At 34.8% G+C, this 20,667-nt stretch overlaps 2 protein-coding genes across 5 annotated transcripts in view; one reads left to right on the forward strand and one right to left on the reverse strand.

The window, feature by feature from the left end:
* The first annotated feature begins 7,538 nt into the window (after positions 1-7,538).
* Positions 7,539-12,075, forward strand: LOC111902447 (U-box domain-containing protein 44). Of its 2 annotated transcripts, none has more exons than XM_023898301.3 (6): positions 7,539-7,743; positions 8,046-8,255; positions 8,563-9,890; positions 9,968-10,271; positions 10,350-10,837; positions 10,990-12,075. In XM_023898301.3, the coding sequence occupies exons 3-6, from the start codon at positions 8,670-8,672 to the stop codon at positions 11,980-11,982; spliced, it is 3,006 nt and encodes a 1,001-aa protein (XP_023754069.1). In that variant the 5' UTR covers positions 7,539-7,743; positions 8,046-8,255; positions 8,563-8,669; the 3' UTR covers positions 11,983-12,075. The 2 variants fall into 2 exon arrangements, with proteins under 2 accessions (XP_023754069.1, XP_023754114.1); XM_023898346.3 differs by having other exon boundaries at positions 8,135-8,255.
* A 1,871-nt stretch (positions 12,076-13,946) lies between these two features.
* LOC122197288 (uncharacterized) overlaps positions 13,947-20,667 on the reverse strand; it is a 33,483-nt gene continuing 26,762 nt past the window's right edge. For 2 of the 3 annotated variants that reach the window (XM_052770227.1, XM_052770234.1), the window contains exon 9: positions 13,947-14,104. In XM_052770227.1, the coding sequence (XP_052626187.1) occupies positions 14,084-14,104 (21 nt within the window). In that variant the 3' untranslated portion in view covers positions 13,947-14,083. Of the gene's footprint in view, positions 14,105-14,198; positions 17,346-20,667 lie in introns of those variants that run through there. The other variant, XM_052770228.1, reaches the window with a different exon arrangement.

The following is a 20,667-nucleotide window of genomic DNA, read 5'->3' on the forward strand; positions in this document are numbered from 1 at the left end:
AAATGATTCTTAGGGTAGATCCTTAAGAGTAAATAAGATAATGGGGATGGGTAATTGGGTTGATTGTTTGATGTTTAAACATAATAATTATATTATTGTGGGTTGAAAACCCTATGTACTCACTAGGTTTCCCAACCTTACCCACTCAGCTTATTTGTATCACATGTGTCGTTATGAAGCTACATTACACCAAAAGATTAAGGAGGTGTAGATCACTTGTGTAAATGAATGTAAGGTCTCTTTATGTTTATGTTTCTGTATTAACGATGATATCCTAAAGTTTTAAAATGAATAAAATACATTTATTAGGAAATGCTTTGATAGCATATTTATCATGTTTTTTTGGAACAAATTCCACAACACTTTTCTTTAAAAGATTACTCTGATTTTAAAATAAGCATAAATAAATTTTTTAAAATGACTGTGAATTTGGAGATGTCACAGATCTATACATAATTTCCTCGCTCACGAAGATTAACGGTTATAGGTTAGAGGACTTCTAAGTATTGTATGTGTCTTTCGACATCATCGCATTTAGGTAATGAATATGTCTTACGTAACAATTTAGTTATAAATTCATGAGCATAAACTTGTATATGTAAGTTCATAAAATGGCAGGCATAAACTTGTACGAAAAAGTTCATGAGCCTAAGTTCATAAGAATATATTCACATGCACAAGGTCAATAACATATATTCAAATGCATAAATTCAAAAGCATAAATAAGCATAAGTTTATAAGCATTTTACATGTATTCCCCCCCCCCCCCCTGTAATTATAAAACGTAAGAAAAAGGGGTCGTAAAACTCATCGTGATGTTCGCGCAGATAAATAAAAGACTAAGGAGATAAGCCTGAAGATGGCGTCAAAACGGTCGTCGGAAAATATTTTGTCAGAAAAAGTTTGTTGGAATAGTGTTTCATCGAAGAGAAACTGTCGGAATTTCGCTGGAGGAAGGTTGCCGGAAGTTTCGTCGGAAAGAGTCGTTGAAGGTGGTTGTTGCTGGAGATTTTGAAGGAAAAGAGGTCGGCGTCACTGCTACTGACGGTTGATGACGACTATTTGTGGAGGCTGCTGGTGGCTGTTGGTGGTGATCAACGGTGATTATCGGTGGTCAGAATCGCTGGAAAAGAGGTGGAGGAGGGTGGTGGTGACCGACAGTTTCTAAAGAGAGTGAGAGAATGAGGGTGCGAGGGGATGTATTTATAGTAGAGGTTGAGTTTGATCCAACAGTTAGGAGCATTTTTGGAGTCGATGGTGAGAATGTACGTGATGTAAAGAAACCTAAGCCAAGTTCCTTTTAAGTGATTGGTCTGCACACTAGGTGTCAGGTTTCGGATAGCAAGAAAAAATATTTTATGAAACGCTTACTTATAGTATTACTTCATATGAGAATCAATCTGAAATATTGAATTCGCAGTATAGCCAATACAAAACACAACTTGATGTTTTAATTTTACAGTTACGGCTCATGTTTATCATTTTTTATGAAATTTGATATTGTTTATCATTTTTTATGAAATTTGATATTGTGTTAATTTTATTATGTTTAGTTGGTATTTTTATGTAACAATTCCAGTCTATTGATTAAATCACCACCGTGGACGTTTGTGATATGACAATTTTGTATCATATTGTCAAGATTTTTGTAACTTGCATTTAGTTCTTCCGTATAGTGACTGCTGTGCCCTTGAACAGGGGGATTTTGGTTGCTAGATCCTTGATGACAAAAACAAAGGAATAGAACTCTATTAGAAAATTATTGTCAATGCATAGACGAGAGATAGAGATGATGTTTCGGGATAGAGATGGAACATAAAGAACATTTTTAAGAATAAGAGGAGTGTGAGAAGTATAGAGAATTAGAGAGCCAATATGAGAGATTTTTAGACACGAACCATCACCGATGACCAATTCTTCAGTTCCATCATATGGGGCATGAACAGAGAGGTTATTAAGGTCGTTTGTAGCATGGAAACTTGCTCCACTGTCAAACAACCAATGTCCTATTTCTAGTGTGTATGGTACCACTGGATGCATAGTGTGTGCTTGAATATTTGAGACCTGCACAAAACGATTAGGAGGGGAGAGTACAGATGCATTTGGAAACAACTTTTTGAAAGTGACACAGTGGCTTAGGGAGTGTCCTTTGGTATGACACCATTGACACTTTCCTAAGAAGGGGGCGTTGGCCTGTGGATTGGGAATTCTGTTTGGCAGGGGTGGCTAGAAGTGCTGGTTCGTTTCCTTGCCTGGAGGGCCATTGTTTCTTCTGATTTTGTTGGTGGTATAGAAAACAGATGCTGGTTAATGAATACCTGTGACTGAGGTTTGTTGTGCAAGATTGAGTTCATGATTAATGAGTTTTTCATGAAGCTCATTAAATGAAATAGTAGAGTCTCTTGCGTGGATAGCATCAATTACAGGTTTATAAGTGTTAGGATCAAGTCCATTGATTACAACATCAATTTGATCCTCTTGATCCAGTTTCTTACCGAGGATAGCAAGCTCATCAACAATTGTTTTGACATTTTGCATATAGTCAGTGATTGTTTGGTTCGATGTCTTACTAATTTGTTTGAGGCGGTACTGAAGCTGTTTGATGTGGCCGCGTGAAGGAGACGCATAAGTGCTAGCTAGGGTTTTCCAGACTTCAAGAGAAGAAGATGCATTTGTGATCAGTGGTATGATCTGTGGAGATAGGCTTCCCACGAGAGCGCCAAAGAGAAGACGATATTGCCTGAACCATTTTTGAAAGTCAGGATGAGGGGTGACGGTGCCATCGGCAGCAGTGGTCGGTAGTGGAGCCGGGTGAGTGTCGTCGATATAGCGGTAAAGATCGAGTCCATGTAGCAATGCTTCGATTTGCGTTTTCCATCCGAGGTAATTAGTGGATGTCAATTTTAGGGTTGCTGGGAAATTGACTATAGTGATGTCTTTGAGAATGGTGTTAACGTTGAAGGATGAGTTTCCATCTCCCATTGATGAGTGTTTGGGAGTAGAGGGGGGAGAAATTTGAGGTGAATTAATGGGAGTGATTGGTACAGAACCAGGCTCTGATACCATATAAAGGAAAGCAAAAAAAGTAGATAAACTTGTATTTCTTTGTTGTTATACAGAGTAAACAGATGACCTATTTGTACATAGTGAGAAGTAACTAAAGGGAGATATACACCGTAGATAATAGTGGAGATCTATAACTATATTGGGAAAATGACTTATTAAGGTAACTAACTATTTCAATTGTCCATATATAGGTAATGTTCTTTTTTTTGTCCACATTAAGGTAACTAACTTGTTTTGTTTGTTCACATTTAGGTAATATGATCGGCTATCACCTGTTTTTGCTTATGTGGCATCCACCTGGCATATGATTTGAATACGTTGCACCTACGTGGCATGGTGCATATATAGGAAAATGACTTATTAAGGTAACAAACTATTTCAGTTGTCCATATATAGGTAATGTTCTTTTTTTTGTACACATTAAGGTAACTAACTTGTTTTGTTTGTTCACATTTAGGTAATATGACCGGCTATCACCTGTTTTTGCTTATGTGGCATCCACCTGGCATATGACTTGAATACGTTGCACCTACGTGGCATGGTGCATATATTGTCTTTATTCGATTACACTATAACTGTGTCATACGATTCCAGCCTTCCTTATTTAAAGGGTCATAAGCCTCCTTTAGCCTTCCCTTTACAGTTCCTTTCCACTCAAAAACCCTGATTTGAGTGTGAGTGTGTTTCTTGGTGGTTTAAGCTTGAATAAGAGATTTGATGAACGAAGCACTTGAGGAAACAAGTTAGAAGAAGCAAAGGACTCGTGGGGATTCAAGATTTACCTCTGTGGAGCACTCTCTGAAGGTATTAAGATGTTCCTTGACTCATTCCTTCCAAAACCCTTTTGTACATGGATTCTAGGAAAGGGCTTTTGTGTTTAAGCCAAGATCTGAAGTTGTAACTTCAGATCTGGACTCGTTTTGACCTTGAGATGCATAAAGTTATCCTTTTAGCCTAGCATGAGCCTCCCCTCAAGTGTATGACTCAAATCCAAGCTTAGATTTGCTATTTTGGGGCCTTAAAGCCTTGCATGCACGTAAAGTTTGCAACTTTACGTGAAAAGCATGCCCTAGGAGCCTAGATCTGTAATTCGGAAGCATTGCATGGCTCCAAGGGGTCTGTATGGCTCCAGAACTGATAGGACTCGGCGAGTCTCAGGGGGAGACTCGGCGAGTTGAATGAACAACTCGGCGAGCCCGATGAATATTGCTATGAACTTGACGAGTTGGATGAACAACTCGGCAAGCCGAATGAAGTTTGCCTAGAACTCGACGAGTTGAAGGAACAACTCGACGAGTCAAGTGAGTTTCCCCAATGAATTCAATGGTCATAAACGTGTCGAGTGGCAAGCAAGGAAACTCGACGAGTGGACCTTAGATTATCAGTCAAGACCATATGAACTCGGCAAGTCACCTTGATGACTCGGCGAGTAGATGTTATCCCGGGAAACTCGGCGAGTCACTAGTTGCACTCGACGAGTTAAGGTCAACATGGACTGTTGACTTGATCCTAACTGAAGTGGACCAGGGCGGACTCGATCCTAACTGAAGTGGACCAGGGTGGATGCCACGTAGGTGCAACGTATTCAAGTCATATGTCAGGTGGATGCCACATAAGCAAAAACAGGTGATAGCCGGTCATATTACCTAAATGTGAACAAACAAAACAAGTTAGTTACCTTAATGTGTACAAAAAAAAGAACATTACCTATATATGGACAACTGAAATAGTTAGTTACCTTAATAAGTCATTTTCCTATATATGCACCATGCCACGTAGGTGCAACATATTCAAGTTATATGCCAGGTGGATGCCACATAAGCAAAAACAGGTGATAGCCGGTCATATTACCTAAATGTGAACAAACAAAACAAGTTAGTTACCTTAATGTGTACAAAAAAAAGAACATTACCTATATATGGACAATTAGAATAGTTAGTTACCTTAACAAGTCATTTTCCCTAACTATATTTGACAAAGTAAATAAATGATATACACATGACTTATATCTTAATAGACGATTCCGAAAGTTCCTTTGCAAGTGAATGTATATTTGTAGGTTTCAAGTTTAAATCCGATGCAATATCCATTATATAACTATACATAAGTTTTGAAACATTCCTTAATGATTTTAAACCACTATCCATTTCTTCAAAAGTTATAAAAATATTGATCATTCTTTAAACAATCATCATTATATAATATATCAGAAATTAGTATAACTAATGATCATGATTTATTAAACATAAATATTTTTTAAAATAAATATTTATTGATTTTTTAAGTTATTAAACAAAACAAAGTTAATATAAAAGCATAATTAATTTATCAACACAACCATTCATGAAAACTGTACAAAGTCACTATATTTTAAATAAATATCACAAAAACCACTATATTTTGTAAACCTCACAAAAGTCACTATATTTACATTTAGGATAACTATTACAAACGTTGCTATATTTTAGATTTTTTTTTTTTAATTTTAATACCCAAAATATGATGTCAGCAGCAAATGGTGTGCACAATCATGTCATGTCCTTAAAAGTGACAAGCTAACATGCTACCAGTTAAGTAGTAAGATTTATAACAAAATTGATAAAATAAGTTTCTAATTTATGATTAAAAACCATTGTATCAAAATCAAATTTTTTTGTGAAACTTAGTACCGAGTTTAACGCAATCAGAGAATTGAAAAGAACGTTTCTATTAACTATAACATAAATCTTCATATTCTATCTCTCATATTTAAATGTTAAGTTGCTTGTTTGTAACGTTTGTTCAATTACACACATTCACTGTTTGAATTACTCCGATTGTAATTGACCTTTGAATACTTGAATGTGAAATGCAAGAATGATAGTCCTGCCTCTTGCACATGTTGTAAATAAATTGAAACCGTGACTTTCAAGTTTCAAACATAAATATAAAATACTATTTTAAAATTTGAATTTCGCTTGAGTCCTTTAGTACCTAAGAAGCTACAATGTTTTTATATTGATATTTAAATTATAATTAATAGAATTAATTATAGGGAAATCTTCAGAAAAGTCTCAAAATTTTAGTCTAATTTATGATAAAGTCTCAAACTAAATTTTGTTTACAAAAAAGCACAAAATACCGGTTAAAACTTCGAATAAACCCTTTTTCGGTCGGTTTTGAAGATTTAGCCGGTATTCCGTCTTTTTTCGTTAGTTTGCTTAAAATCTTGAGACTTTTCCGGAAACTACCTTATAACCAAAATATTGGGACTTATTTGAAAATTACCATGGAATTAATGGATATTATTATTAACAAATCATTTATAAACATAACAAATATTTTTATTATAAAAAAGAAAATACACTTGTTGCTAATTTCTAGGAATAAATTGGTGGTCTAAGTACTCCTCTATTGCTTATTAACCACATCAAACTCTCTATGTTCCTTGTATGCATCGTTGTGGGTATGATGGTGAGATGTACTCAGTGAGTGTTCTTCTAATGTTGGTGTTCCTCTTATGTTGTTTAACCTAACTATCACCCAACATCCATACCTCACACGGTAACAACCATAAGCTAACACCCATCTATCAAATGTGAAAAAGTGAATCGTGAATGATAGTTTATATGGAAAAAAGTGTAGGGTGATTATCTATTTAAATTGTCATTCAAAGTTTATTTTTCACTATGTTTGTAATTTGATGGTTGTTACCAAATAATGTATGGAGGTTAGGCGGTATTTATGTTAAAGAACATAGTGAAATATCTATATATTCAAGAATTATTATTTAATGATATTTTCTAATAACATGTGATCCTATAACGTCACACCTAATAGAAAGTAGACACTTATTGATTGTGTATTAATAAATATTATCAACTCTTGTATAACGATACATAGGAGGAACATAAGGAGTTTGAAGTGGTCAACAAACAATAGACCATGTCGACCATTCTATTCCTAGAAATTAGAAAAAAAAATGTATTTCCTTTGTTTATAATAAAAAATATTTGTTGTGTTTACAAATAATTTTTTAATAATAATGTCCATTAATTTCATAGTAATTTTCAAAAAATTCATAATATTTTGATTGTCGGGTAATTTTCAAAAAAGTCCTAATATTTTGAGGAAACTAACGAAAAAGGCCAGAATACCGGCTAAATCTACAAAACCGGCCAAAAAGAGTTTTTTCGAAGTTTTAGCCGGTAGTTTATGCTTTTCTATAAACAAAATTTAGTTTGAGACTTTTTCATAAATTGGACTACAATTTTTGGACTTTTCTGGAGATTTACCTTAATTATATATTTAACAAACTTAATTTTTATTGTTAATAATACATGAATGAGAATTATATTTTAATAAATATATAATTATTTTTGTCTTCCCAGTTTATGTAGATTTATCAACACACTCTGGATCGATTTATAAAGTAAAAATGAATTTAAAGTAAGTGTTTAACTTGCAAAATAATTTGAACTTTCCATTCCATTGAATGAATATTCTTGTGTTGACCTGGTTAGTTTAGTCCCTACTGGTACTTCTTCCGTTTCTCGTTTCTTCTCTTTCATCTCAAGACCCTTGGAATTCTCTTCAATAAATCCCCAAAAATGGCGTCAATTCAAACAGCAAGTTGATCATGTGAACTACTTATCTTCGTTGCATTTCTCCCACAGTTCTATGTTAATTGGTTATCAGGTCAGCTAATTTTACAATTCTTTCCATATCTTTGATGCTGCTGTTGACTTCAGCTTGCTCCAAGTCTTCTTCCTCACTATATCGTTGCTAATTCATATTTTAAGTTTTATAATCGGAAGATAGAACTGTCTCGTTAGCTTTGCCATATAATACAGTTGATCTATGTTTAGCAGTCAAGCTCCATTTCGGTTATTAGCCTAAGAAGAATCAAGAGTCCAAATGCCTAAAATTGAATTTCTCAGTTCTTACCACATGTAGAAGGTCACCTCTTGTGTTTGACATTAAAAATTATGCCGTTTCAGAGCAATTAGAGAATCGCGGAAACATTAAAATTCGATTGGAGTTTATAGCCGCCCGGCAGTTTCGCTCACACAGGTGCTTGAATGCGCAGATTTGCTTGTCGACTCTGGTTGTAAACACATGAGAACAAGGTGAAACCCTAGTAACACAGAAGAAGGACATCTTTAAATAGAAGATTTTGTTGTGAATACATGTTCGCAAACATAAAATTGGTACGCTATGACACCCCTATCTTCTATAATTAGCATCCATTCTTCAAGTTATTAAACATTTATGATGAGTATACCATAATTGATAGGCTGTATATGTCATAATTGGAAAGCATTTTAGATTATACATTCTTCAAAAGTTCATATGCAAACATTAGGATTAGGATATTATCAACAACAAGAAGCTAGGGCAAGCTAAAAATTGGACTTATAAGATGGGCCAAAATTGAGTTTGACAAATTCAACTCTTTGTGTGGACCAAAGGGAGTAATGAAATATGTTGACTATTGACCAATTTTTTTTCCCTCAGGTTCTTGTCCTAATCTTCTGAGAGAATGATATGATGGAATTAAGTTGAGTCAAACATGATCCTGATTATATCAAGTGGTAGCATTTATTTATATTTATGATAAGACAATGGCATTGGAGGCAATGGCAGCTACAGAGTGCATCTCTCATACTGTAGAATTAGTCATGGAAGTAGTCTCTGAAGTCAACAATGTCTTTGTTGAGAAGGAATGCTTTTCAGAACTTGCTTCATATTTGAATAGACTTGTTCCTCTCCTAAAAGAATTAAACAAAAAAGACATCAGCAATTCCGAGAAGGTTTTTGTTGAGATCCTGAATCAACAAGTCAGAGTTGCCAAACAACTCACAACCGAATGCAGCAAAAAGAACAAAGTCTACCTCTTAATAAGTTGCAGATCAATTACAAAACGCATACAAGACATTACAAGGGAAATCAGCAAGGCATTAAATCTAATCCCTTTTTCACAGCTGGAAATTTCATCAAACATGATGCAAGAACTTGGTCAACTCTGTGAAAGCATGCAGTCTGCAGAGTTCAAAACAGCCATAGCAGATGAAATGATTCTTGAAAAAATCGAGTCAGGAATCCAAGAAAGAAACGTGGATCGTTCATATGCCAACAATCTACTTGTTTCAATCGCACAGATTTTAGGGATTTCAACAGAAAGATCAACATTAAAGAAGGAATTTGAAGATTTCAAGAATGAGATAGAAAACGCACAACTGAGAAAAGATCAAGCTGAAGCCATTCAAATGGATCAGATAATTGCATTGTTGGAAAGAGCAGATGCCACATGTTCTGATGAAGAAAAAGCAAGAAAGTATTTGACTAAACGTTCTTCTTTGGGTAATCAACCTTTAGAGCCTCTCCAATCATTTTATTGTCCAATTACAAGAGAAGTTATGGTGGACCCCGTGGAAACTTCTTCAGGCCACACATTTGAAAGATCAGCCATTGAAAAATGGCTTTCTGATGGAAGTACTTCATGTCCTCTTACAATGATCCCTTTGGATAATCTTACATTACGCCCTAATAGAACTCTTAAACAATCAATTGAGGAATGGAAAGATAGAAACACCATGATCACAATTGCTTCGATCAAATCAAAACTTGTAAAACCTTTATCAGAAAACAAAGAAGAAGAAGTGATATCTTGTCTTGAACAGATTCAAAACTTATGTGAAGAACGAGAAATTCACCGGGAATGGATAGTGCTGGAGAATTACATTCCTACCCTTGTGGAGCTTCTTAGTGGTAAAAACCGAGAGATTCGAACTCGTACCCTTGTCTTGCTTTCCATTTTGTCAAAGGATAGTGATGATGCAAAGGTATTATATTTATTACTAAACTTGTAGTATTTTATGTTTTTTTTTTTTCTTTTGTTAATTCTCATACTCTGTTGTAGGATAGGATTTCAAGGGTGAATGGTGTGATTGAATGTATAGTTCGTTCACTTGGGCGTAGAATTGCTGAAGGAAAGTTAGCAGTTGAATTGCTTTTGGAATTATCAAGAAATGAAGGTTTAAGAAATCGAATTGGAAATGTTCAGGGATGCATTCTACTTTTGGTCACCATGTCCAACAGTGAAGACACTCAAGCTGCCATTAATGCACACAAGCTTTTGGATTCTCTTTCTTCCTCTGATCAAAATGTCATCCAAATGGCAAAAGCTAATTATTTTACACATCTCCTTCATCGACTATCTTCAGGTATTAATTTATACAAACCCTTTTTATTAATTATTACAAACAATCAACACTATCATTGAGACATTTTTTTTTCCACAGGTTCTGAAGAAGTGAAGATGAGCATGGTGACAACATTAGCAGAAATGGAATTCACAGATCACAGCAAGTCGTCTTTATTTGAAAAAGGTGCACTGGGCCCACTTCTTGACTTAGTCTCACATGGAAACCCTAGAATGAAAGAAACAGCAGCTAAAGCACTTTGTAACCTCTCAACCTTACAAAGAAACAGCACCCAAATGATCACACAAGGTTCTGTAACTCCATTGGTCAATCTTCTCTACAATCACACATCATCCCATTCTTTACAAGATGAAGTAGCATCAATCATCATGCATCTTGCCACATCAACCATGTCACAGAATTCCGAAAATACCCCTGTTTCTTTATTCCAATCTGATGAAGATATCGATAGCCTTTTTGCTTTTATTCCATGTACTCGCCCTTTGGTGCAAGAACGTTTACTTCATGCTATTTACGCCATGTGCCACTCTCGTTTAGCTTCTACTGTTAAATCAAAGTTGAGACAGGTAATATATTCCTCTTTGTGTCCTTTTACTTCCATTTTGATCTTTCAATAAATGTAATTTACTTATTTATTTGTATATATATATATATATATATATATATATATATATATATATATATATATATATATATATATATATATATTTTTTTTCAGAATTCAGACAACGAACAAGCGTTGGTGGTTTTATGTGACAATGAAAACCCGAAAGTGAGAGCAAATGCTGTGAAGTTGTTTTGTTGTTTAACAGAAGATGGTGAAGACAAAGAGATAACAGACAGAATGGGACAACAATTAATTGAGACTTTAATCAAAATAATCAAGTCTTCAAATGATATAGAAGAGATTGCTTCTGGTCTAGGCATCATTTCAAATCTCACCGAGTCAACTCAACTCACCGAGTCACTAGTCAAAGCCGAAGGACTCCCGGTGATATCCTCCCGTCTCCAAACCCAAAACGGGCCCCACAAAAAACATCTAACAGAAAACGCGGTTGGTTCCCTTTGTCATTTCACAAACCCAACAAACAAGGAATCACAAAAGAAAGTAGCGGAATCCGGTCTGATTCCGTTGCTTGTACAGTTTCTCGATGTCGGAACCGGAGTCACGAAACGAAAGGCGTCGATTTCCCTCGCGCACCTTTCGAAAAATTCGATGGAGTTGACCCGGCCGATTCCGAAGGCGGGTCTATTCCGGTGCTTCTCGCCGCAATTGGAATCCAGGTGTCCGGTGCATCAAGGAATGTGCGAAGTGGAGGTGAATTTTTGTTTAGTGGAAGCGAATGCGGTGGCGCCGCTGGTGACGCTTTTGGGGGATTCCGATTCCGATGTATGTGAAGCGTCTTTGGATGCGTTGTTGACTTTAATTGAAGCTGAAAGGTTAACGGATGGGTGTAAAGTACTGGGTGATGCTAATGCGATACCTCAAATTATCAAATTGCTAAATAGCAATAATTCGAATTTGCAAGAAAAGGTGTTGAATGAGTTAGAGAGGGTTTTTAGGTTGGTGGATTTTAAGCAAAAATATGGGAATTTGGCGCATATGCCGTTGGTTGATTTGACTCAGAGGGGGAATTCTAGGACTAAATCTTTGGCTGCGAGGATACTTGGTCAGTTAAATGTGCTTCATGATCAGTCGTCTTATTTTTAGGTCACTGGAAATTCTTTTTGTTGTCAATTGATTTTGTACACAGTTTCTGTATTTTATTGTATATCATATATATGTTACGAGATTCATGTTCAAGTTTGAAGCTTCTAAGGTCTGGTTTTATGCGTTTTTTTATATATATTTTTTGTATTTGTATTGAAATTCTAACATTTTGTTCCTTTTAAGTTTGTATTATGTTAGAAAATAGGGGATTAATAGATTGTTTGGATTCTCTGAAAGTCGTGATTCACTATCAAATTGAAGTATTTCGATGGTACATATCGAACACTCAATTGGATGAAATTCAGAGAATGAAATCTGAGAATGTATGTGAAAATACTCTTCAAGATGTACCAGAAAATGACAAAAAAAAAAACGGATATATCATTCCTGTCTGAAAACTGTCAATAGACAGTTACAAACTGTCATAAAACTACAAAACCTGTCATTAAACGGATCTCAGGAAAAAAATGGTCAACTTTCTAAATTGGGATTTTTAATGCATTTTTTAATATAGGAACATAGTCCAAATAAAAAAAAAAATCGCGCTGACCTGGCAGCTCGATCCCAGCCAGGGGCTCTGCCCCTTGGACCCCGCCAGGGGCTGCCGCCCCTAGGACCCCCGTTCGTTTAGGGGCTTCACCCCTAAATAACAATGTACTTTGAATATTGAAAAATTTGAACAAGTGTGCACTCCTACACCATCCTAACTTGTTTAATATTCAACAAGATCACTTTTGGTCAACAAATTTAATCATATTACACTTAAATAATATTTGATGATATAAAATCACCAACAAATTATTTGTTAATAAGTTGATAATGTTGATTTTGGGTCCAAAATAGGCCGGGTATGCTTTGTAGAGTGGATCATCGTGTGATGTAGAATATATTGATAGTTTTCTACATAGTGTGAATCATAAACACTTTTGTAATATGGCAATGACCACTTATAAAATGGGTTGATTGTATGATGAGAGTAGTGACAAGCAAAGGTGGGGAATGATTTGCAAATTTCTCCTATTGACATCAATCATGTTACTAGTCTAAAGCATGTCGAACATAATCCAACGTGTTTTTATCATGTCAGTTATATAGAAAACCTTGCCTTAAAAGAAATTTTATGATTTGATAGTCGTTTATGGACTTCTTTCTTGCTGCTTGTGACTCCAATGTTGTATAGAGTGGATAAAGATCACACAATATTCGGTTCTTCTCACAGTTTTGTACCAACTTTTTTAGGTTCTATCTCTTTCTTTTTTGTTACCAACATTCTTGCTAGTTGTGTTTGAGTATTGGGGTCTTGGTTTCTTTTTAAAGTGATAATTTGATAGTTATATGGGGTACATTAAATCACTTGAATTAGGGTTTGCACGACGGGTTGAAGTGACATACAATGCATCGTTGTAAGAAAGAATTTTAATGAAGTTTTTTGCAGTCTTTTTGGTCTTATTGGGGGCATGGGAAGAGAGGGATGGTCATATTTGTAACCTCCCAATTTTTAAGAAAAAACGCTTGATTTTTAATTTAAATAAAGAAGTCATTTTCATAAGGCAACATCATAAAATCATTTGTTGTAAAAGTTTACATCCCAAAAATCAGAGTATGATTATAAATACAGAATCACAAAATATGAAAGTTGTGAATATGCGCACAGTCATGCCTTCGCCTTCCCACGATCATTTGGAGTATCTGAAACGTTTAATCCATAACTGTAATCTAAAGCTTAGTGAGTTCCCAAAATTAGCACACACCACAATATACATACAAGCATACAAATATTAGCCTTCAGTCATGGACTGGTCCGCCCCTCATGCCTTCGGCATAAAGCTGGTCTGCCCTTAGCCTTTAGCCTATCGTTGGTCCGCCCGAGTATCTTGGCCCTTGTCACACCCCAAACCAGAACGACGGAAACGTTCGGGGGCGGATGACTTCATGTGGTAGCGTAACAAATGAATACATAGTAATGAAAGCAATACAACCATCATATATATAATTGAAAGTTTACATTGTTAAAAGGTACATGTTCAAAACCAATTACAATATGATGCCAAAATATGAATTTAAACTGGCGCCGCAGCGTCCCTTCTTCAAAAGCTGTTTGTTACCTGTAATTACTGAATCCCTGGGACATACAAGTAGTTTTGAAAGAGTAGATCAACATTTAAGCTGGTGAGTTTCATAAGTATTAAATGACAATGTTTGTATGAAATGAAATGTTTTGTTTTTGTTTGTTTGTTCCTAGAAAATCCCATATTTTCTACTAGCATAAATGTAGCCTTCTATCAAGACCAATGTTTGTTTCTAGAAAATGTATGTACGTATAAAATTTCCAATACGTTTGAAAAACCTCGTAAATCAATGTATTTTTAATACCCCATGTGAGTTTTATAACCATGCTATCGACTCGGATTGCCTATACACAACGTTCTTCAGGCGTTGGAATGTTCTGACGTTTGTCACCCCAAATGGTGTACTGTAGCTAACAGTCAGGGCGCGGGGTTGTCAAGCCCGTATAGATCTATACACAAACACCAGGCTCCCCCTCCAAGGGATTTTGGTATATAATACAGGACTTGAAATGTGTACTCGAACGTACGTGAAGTTAATGTCTCACAAAACTTAGTATAGAAACAGATTTACGTGTTAAAATGTTCGTTTGTTCTTGTATGTGAAAGTGACTTCTTGAAAACCGTGTTTCTAGTATGTAAAAGTTAGTAATGTTCTCGTAAAACTATACTCATTATAGTTTTCTAAAAGTGTGTCTCGTTTGTTTAGAAATCCCTAGCAAATGAATCACTTTTTATGAAAGTATAAATTTTTATAGTGTCTAAGTTGGACACATATACATGCAATCTAAGCAGAGTGTTTGATTTATACGTATATAACAACATTTTTCATTTCAAAAGATATAATGTTATCGTGATATATTTTTGCATACGAAAGTTTCCCTATAAAGGTTATAAATCACATATGATTCTGTTGAATAAAAGTGTATAACAAAACTTTATATAACACACGATAATAATCGTGTGTTTTACTTGTATTCCCCCCTTGAAAGCATATAAAAGCATTTATAGAATATTTAAAAGGTAAATTAAGGGCTATGAACTCACTTGAAAGATCGGAAAAAGCAAGATGAAAACAGAGCAGAACTTCGGCTCGGAAAAGCGGATTTTCTCGGGAATCTCGGGAGCACAAACGACCTTCAGGACTTGAGCAAAGTGATCGGGGCTTCGGGTTAGCACGGGCACGGAAAACGAGGCAAGAACGCAAGAAAGTTGGGAGAAATGGAGATCTTTCTTCGGAACCCTCGCATCCCTTTTATAGGGGCTGGGAACCACCTCCGTATGCTGGGCGTACTCGTGCGTCACGAATGAGCGCATCCTCGACTGCTTCGGACTCCGAATGGGACTAGACATAGGCTCGCATAGGGCGCGACGTGGACGATCCGAGGCCTAGGCCTCGAGTACGCTGGGCGTAACTCGGATAGACTTGCTGACTCTTCCTTCGGATAATACCGAGATTAAATAAATAAATTTATATTTTATTTATTTAATAAACTTCTAAAATTCATATCTTCTTCATACGAGCTCCGTTTTTGACGTTCTTTATATCCACGCGTAGGTGAGACTACGCTCTAAAACTTTCGTTTAGATTCCGTCGGCAAATTTTGAAATTATTTTTATTATTTATTTTTAAAAGGTCGCGGTAAGAAAATTTCGTTAGAAATTCATAACTTCTTCGTCTGACGTCCGATTTTGCCAGACTTTTTACCGCTGAAATACCATTGTCAAGACCTTCGATTCTCGTTTTGGTCATTCCGGCCAAAAGTCGCTCGATCTTCGTTTCGAGTTTTTAGCTGACTGCCACTAAGCCGAACTTGGAAAAATCATAACTTCATCATACGAAGTCAGATTTGGGCGTTCTTTTTACGTATGATCACGATTTAATGACATCAAACATAGTAGGTAATTATTTTAGAGACTTTTTGGACTTTTTATTTTCGAAGTTAATTTCATTATATCAAAAGTGGTTACAATACTCGATTTTTTAGGTCATTACATAGAGTTGAAATATCGGGGTGTCACAACCCTACAATTCATCACAACATATGTCGACATATATAACAAACAAACTAACAAACAATCAAACAATACACACAACCGTCTAAACTAGTCTACCTTGATGGGTTTTTCTAGGTCATAAAATTATTTGCATAACAAATTTTACATAAACACTTATGGGTACATGCACTCTAGAGCTCTATGACATTTTCTCAAATTATAGCAACATACTTTATGAAAAAAAAACGTCTAGTCTGTGAAATTGAAAATCATATAGTTGGAATGCATACCTTTTGCAACAATCGAATGATGCAAACAATCCTCTTGAATTCATCCTTGGAAAACAAGCACAAATAATGTGGATGCTATAATGGTTCACACATAAACCCTAGAAAACCCTAGCATCGAAATTTAGGAGAGATAGGTGAGGAGAAATCTGAATTCTCTATGTGTTGTGTGTAGGGATATGTTTTTAGCTAGGGCATGTCCCTATTTATAGCTGTTAAAACCCTAATTTGAATAATGAAATAATAGTATTTTATCCTAATTCAAATCTGTTTCTTATCAGCTTTAGGAGGCTTCCTGAATCCTTCTAGTTCCTCCTCAAAATTGTACAGGCTTAGGAAGGTTCTGGAATTGTCACTTTTGCTCGACAACTGAACAATTCCAATTCAACCCTTGTACCTGTAATTAATTCTAAATTTAAATCTAATTAATCCAAAATTAATTTCCAATTAATTCTGATTAATTCTTAATTAAATATTAACTATTTCTGATTAATATATATTAATCATACAATATATTAATAAATCAGTTTATCTCTCTCTTAATATCAATACAAGCTATTTTTTGGTTATGAAGGAAACCCAAAAAGATTTTACTTTTATTCACTAAGAATATACCAATTTAACTATAAAAACTTGTAAAAACACGATTTCCCAACATTTCCATCTATTATATCAATTGTGGATTAACAGGTGGTTTTAAGAACTTACAGAGAAAACCTCACTACATAAATCCTACACTATTCTTAAAATAGAACCCTCAACCTAATCTAAAACATCTTACAAAAACATATGAAGGATTGATACAGACTGAAGAACAAACCCTAATACGTATACACAAACTGAGACAATGAGAGAAGAGAACTCTTGATCAAATGAATGAATGATCGATCCCAACTGTTCTGACCTTAACTATCTGGGTCACACCTGACCCGAAGATCCGTGTGCAAACCTAGATAATCTTGTGAAACATACACTCTGCCCCCTCAATATTTCATGAATGAACCTGCAAAACCTTTTAAAAAATACTACAAAATATATCTTAATTTTAAATAACAAAATGTTAATTTGAATATTATAAAATATTCTTTATTTTAACAGCCCCCTCAAACTAACCATTTTGAAAATATTCTTTATTCGAATATTTTGAAAAAAAAAAAACTACTTAGAAGAAAATGGATCAAACAAACACAGTTTATCACTAAGAAGAACTAATCTTAATCAATTTAACAATTCATTTTACAAAATTTCCCCTTATGAAATGAACATCAATTTCAAAAATGTTTTGTTTTATCATGAGAAATTGGATTCATAGCCAATTTAATGACTGAATCATTGTCACAAAATATATTTACAGGTACAAAAATCTTAAATCCAATATCGTATAAAATTTTCAAACCCCAAATTAATTCAAATGACAATGACCTCAAAGCTCTATATTCAGACTCTGTGGATGAACGAGATATAGTGGATTGCTTCTTGTTTCTCCAAGAAACAGGAGAATCGCCAAAAAAATACCACATCACCAGTAACAAATTTTCTAGAGAAAAGTCTCTTAGCCCAATCAACATTTGAATATCCTTTTAACAAAAGAGAATCAGATTGAGACTTCAAATAACTAACACTTATACCAAGACTAAGTTTAAGATACCTTAACAACCTCATTGCTATTGAGTTTAAGATACCTCATGGTGATCAGGCAGAGTCCAAAAAAACGATTTTTACCGCTTTGAACAAACAACAATTGCATCAAATAACAGAAAACACCCTAGGCTCTGATACCATTGCTGGGTTTTATGTACTCTAACATCCCTATGGTGCACATACAACCCTAATACAGAAGTTTTCTCTAGTTATACATGCAAAATTATTTTCCAAAGCATGAAGCCTAACTAGCATACAAAATTTGATACATGAATCATAAAAACTAGTTAGAAGATTACCTCTTTGTTGTAGCTTGTGGAACCTGGCCTTTCAAGAGCGTAGCACCTCAAGCGTGATGCCTCAAACGGTTCACAAGACACCATGAACAAAAGATGAATATGAGAGAAAAGTTACGAAGCTCAAATCAGCTAGGCTTACACCTTAGGAGTCTTAGGGCCGATTTTGCAAGCTTAGAGGTTCAATATATAGTTTGGAATTCCTAGGGTTTCAATTGTTAAACCCTAATTCCCTTGGGCTTTTAAATCAATAACTAATTATCCTTATGGACTAACACTTCATGGACTCTCACATAAACTTAGTCCATCACTAATCAATCATGGATCATTGGCGCAAACTATATGTATCACTGATTTACATAATCAGTCCCCGTTAATTTAATTAGTCTCTTTTGATCACTAAATTAATTCCAAATTAATTCTTGATCAATAAAAATTAAATAATATGATTTCTCAATTAATATATTATACTTATAATATATTAATAAATCACAAATAACTTCTTTCTCAAATATCAATCCTATCAAATTGTTTTGGTGAATTTAACCCGAAATGGACCATGTTACTCTCGGGTTAAGTACATATCAATTATAGTTATGAGCTTAGACACCTAATCCAACAATATCTCACTTGGATAAGTCTAATAACTATAATTTTAGGTACGACTTCAGAATCCGATTAGCAATCGTAGCTCTCAAACGTCGCTTGTTGAACTCTGATCTTATCAGCAACACATCCATTTGATAAGAGATCATATATTCCTCCATTCTAGATATCATATGGACATGAGACATGGATTACAGTCATTCTCTATGTCCATGTGTTGTTTCCCGATTTTCTATTTATGACGAATAACTAATTGAACAAATCAAATCAGTCCAGGCTTGGCCAGGCGCTCAGGGTTGTCATCACTATATAATCGAAGGGCCCACATATATCACTTTTATCCCCTCTTAGGGTAAAAGGAACGGATAAACTTCGACTCATATTCTTGCTCTATTTACTCATCAAATCTCACACAATAATATGTTTTATAACACCAAGTTACTGGTGCGTTTACATATCATCAATGTGCAACTGACTTGTAAACTGCAACTATATGTCTCTGTTTCAAGAATATAAGATATTATCATCTCACAATCACCCGTGATGAAATCCATGAAGTGATTCAGATGAGCGTGGGTTTAATCCAATACTCAAATCTTATTATAGGAGTACTCATGAACACTACACTATGTCTAAACACTTTAGACAATCTACAGTCAGATTCATGACAGTCTTGCCTCAATACCTACTTCCAAAGTATAATTGATTGTGGATAGTTTGAATAATCTTATTATTCGAGAAGTCAAAACATGTGAAGTGAAACACAAGAATAATTGAATCCAATATGGTCTCAAAACTTTTGAATATAAATAAAACACCTTTTATTTAATCATCATATTGATTATACATCATTCATTGTATAATGTTTCGATTAATCAAATTAATACTTGAATCAAAACAATAGTTATCACATGCTCTAAGCATGCACACTTTGTTTACCTATGGTCCTTACTTTGTGAAATAGATCAGTTGAAAACATTTCAATGATGCTCATTTCACAATTCCAAATGCTTGGTGTAAGAGCACCTAACTATCATGCAATGGTCCTTTTGTAATGTTGAGGTACAAAAGTCACAGAGACTTTGCCAACGATATTACAGAGCATTCATTTGGAGATTAATAACAAAACAATTCCAAGGAAGCGAAGTCTCAAAATCAAAGTACATTCCATTGAGCATCCTTCATGCACAAATGCCATATAACAACTCATTATAAATAGAATCTTGTTTAGTCATAATAATGTCAATATGGTCCATCTATTACTATACTTCCAACTACAAACGATCAATCCTTAGCGAACCTTAGATCGTCCTTGACAATTGTTTAATAACTTTAGTCATATCCGGTTCTAGTCCTTTTTCCCTCTTATCGCACTAGGCATTTGGAAAATTAGAACACATGAATATTATATCATATGCAATCGATCCTATATCTGAACCATATGGAATACGATTTATAATGTCTTACATAAAGACATGATACTTGACTAGTCTTTTGCTAAAATATTCCCATATATAGAATTTCCAATGTTGAACTACTTTAACATGGTATTCATATATGCTCATGACTAAGCTAATTAATATTTCAATCTAAGCTTTTAGATTCGAAATAAAGTATGAGTATCCTCTCCCTTATTATAGCGAAACACCTTTTCAAATTCTGCAACTTTGCAAAATTTTTAACCTTTGTTTCCTATAACCAGTATTGCTAACATGCAACACTTCACATAATAATCATGCTCCCACTAGCATAACAATTATTTTGTTAATAACATAACATTTATGCTCCCAC

This window comes from Lactuca sativa, chromosome 4 (assembly GCF_002870075.4).
Source record: "Lactuca sativa cultivar Salinas chromosome 4, Lsat_Salinas_v11, whole genome shotgun sequence".
Classification (NCBI taxonomy): domain Eukaryota; kingdom Viridiplantae; phylum Streptophyta; class Magnoliopsida; order Asterales; family Asteraceae; genus Lactuca; species Lactuca sativa.

What these genes read in the sequence shown, in the direction of transcription:
- LOC111902447 (XM_023898301.3), top strand. Translation starts at nt 8,670, where the DNA reads ATGGCATTGGAGGCAATGGCAGCTACAGAGTGCATCTCTCATACTGTA. An exon ending in AGGATAGTGATGATGCAAAG is followed by an intron (nt 9,891 to 9,967) that starts GTATTATATTTA and finishes ACTCTGTTGTAG; the next exon opens with GATAGGATTTCAAGGGTGAA. An exon ending in CCTTCATCGACTATCTTCAG is followed by an intron (nt 10,272 to 10,349) that starts GTATTAATTTAT and finishes TTTTTTCCACAG; the next exon opens with GTTCTGAAGAAGTGAAGATG.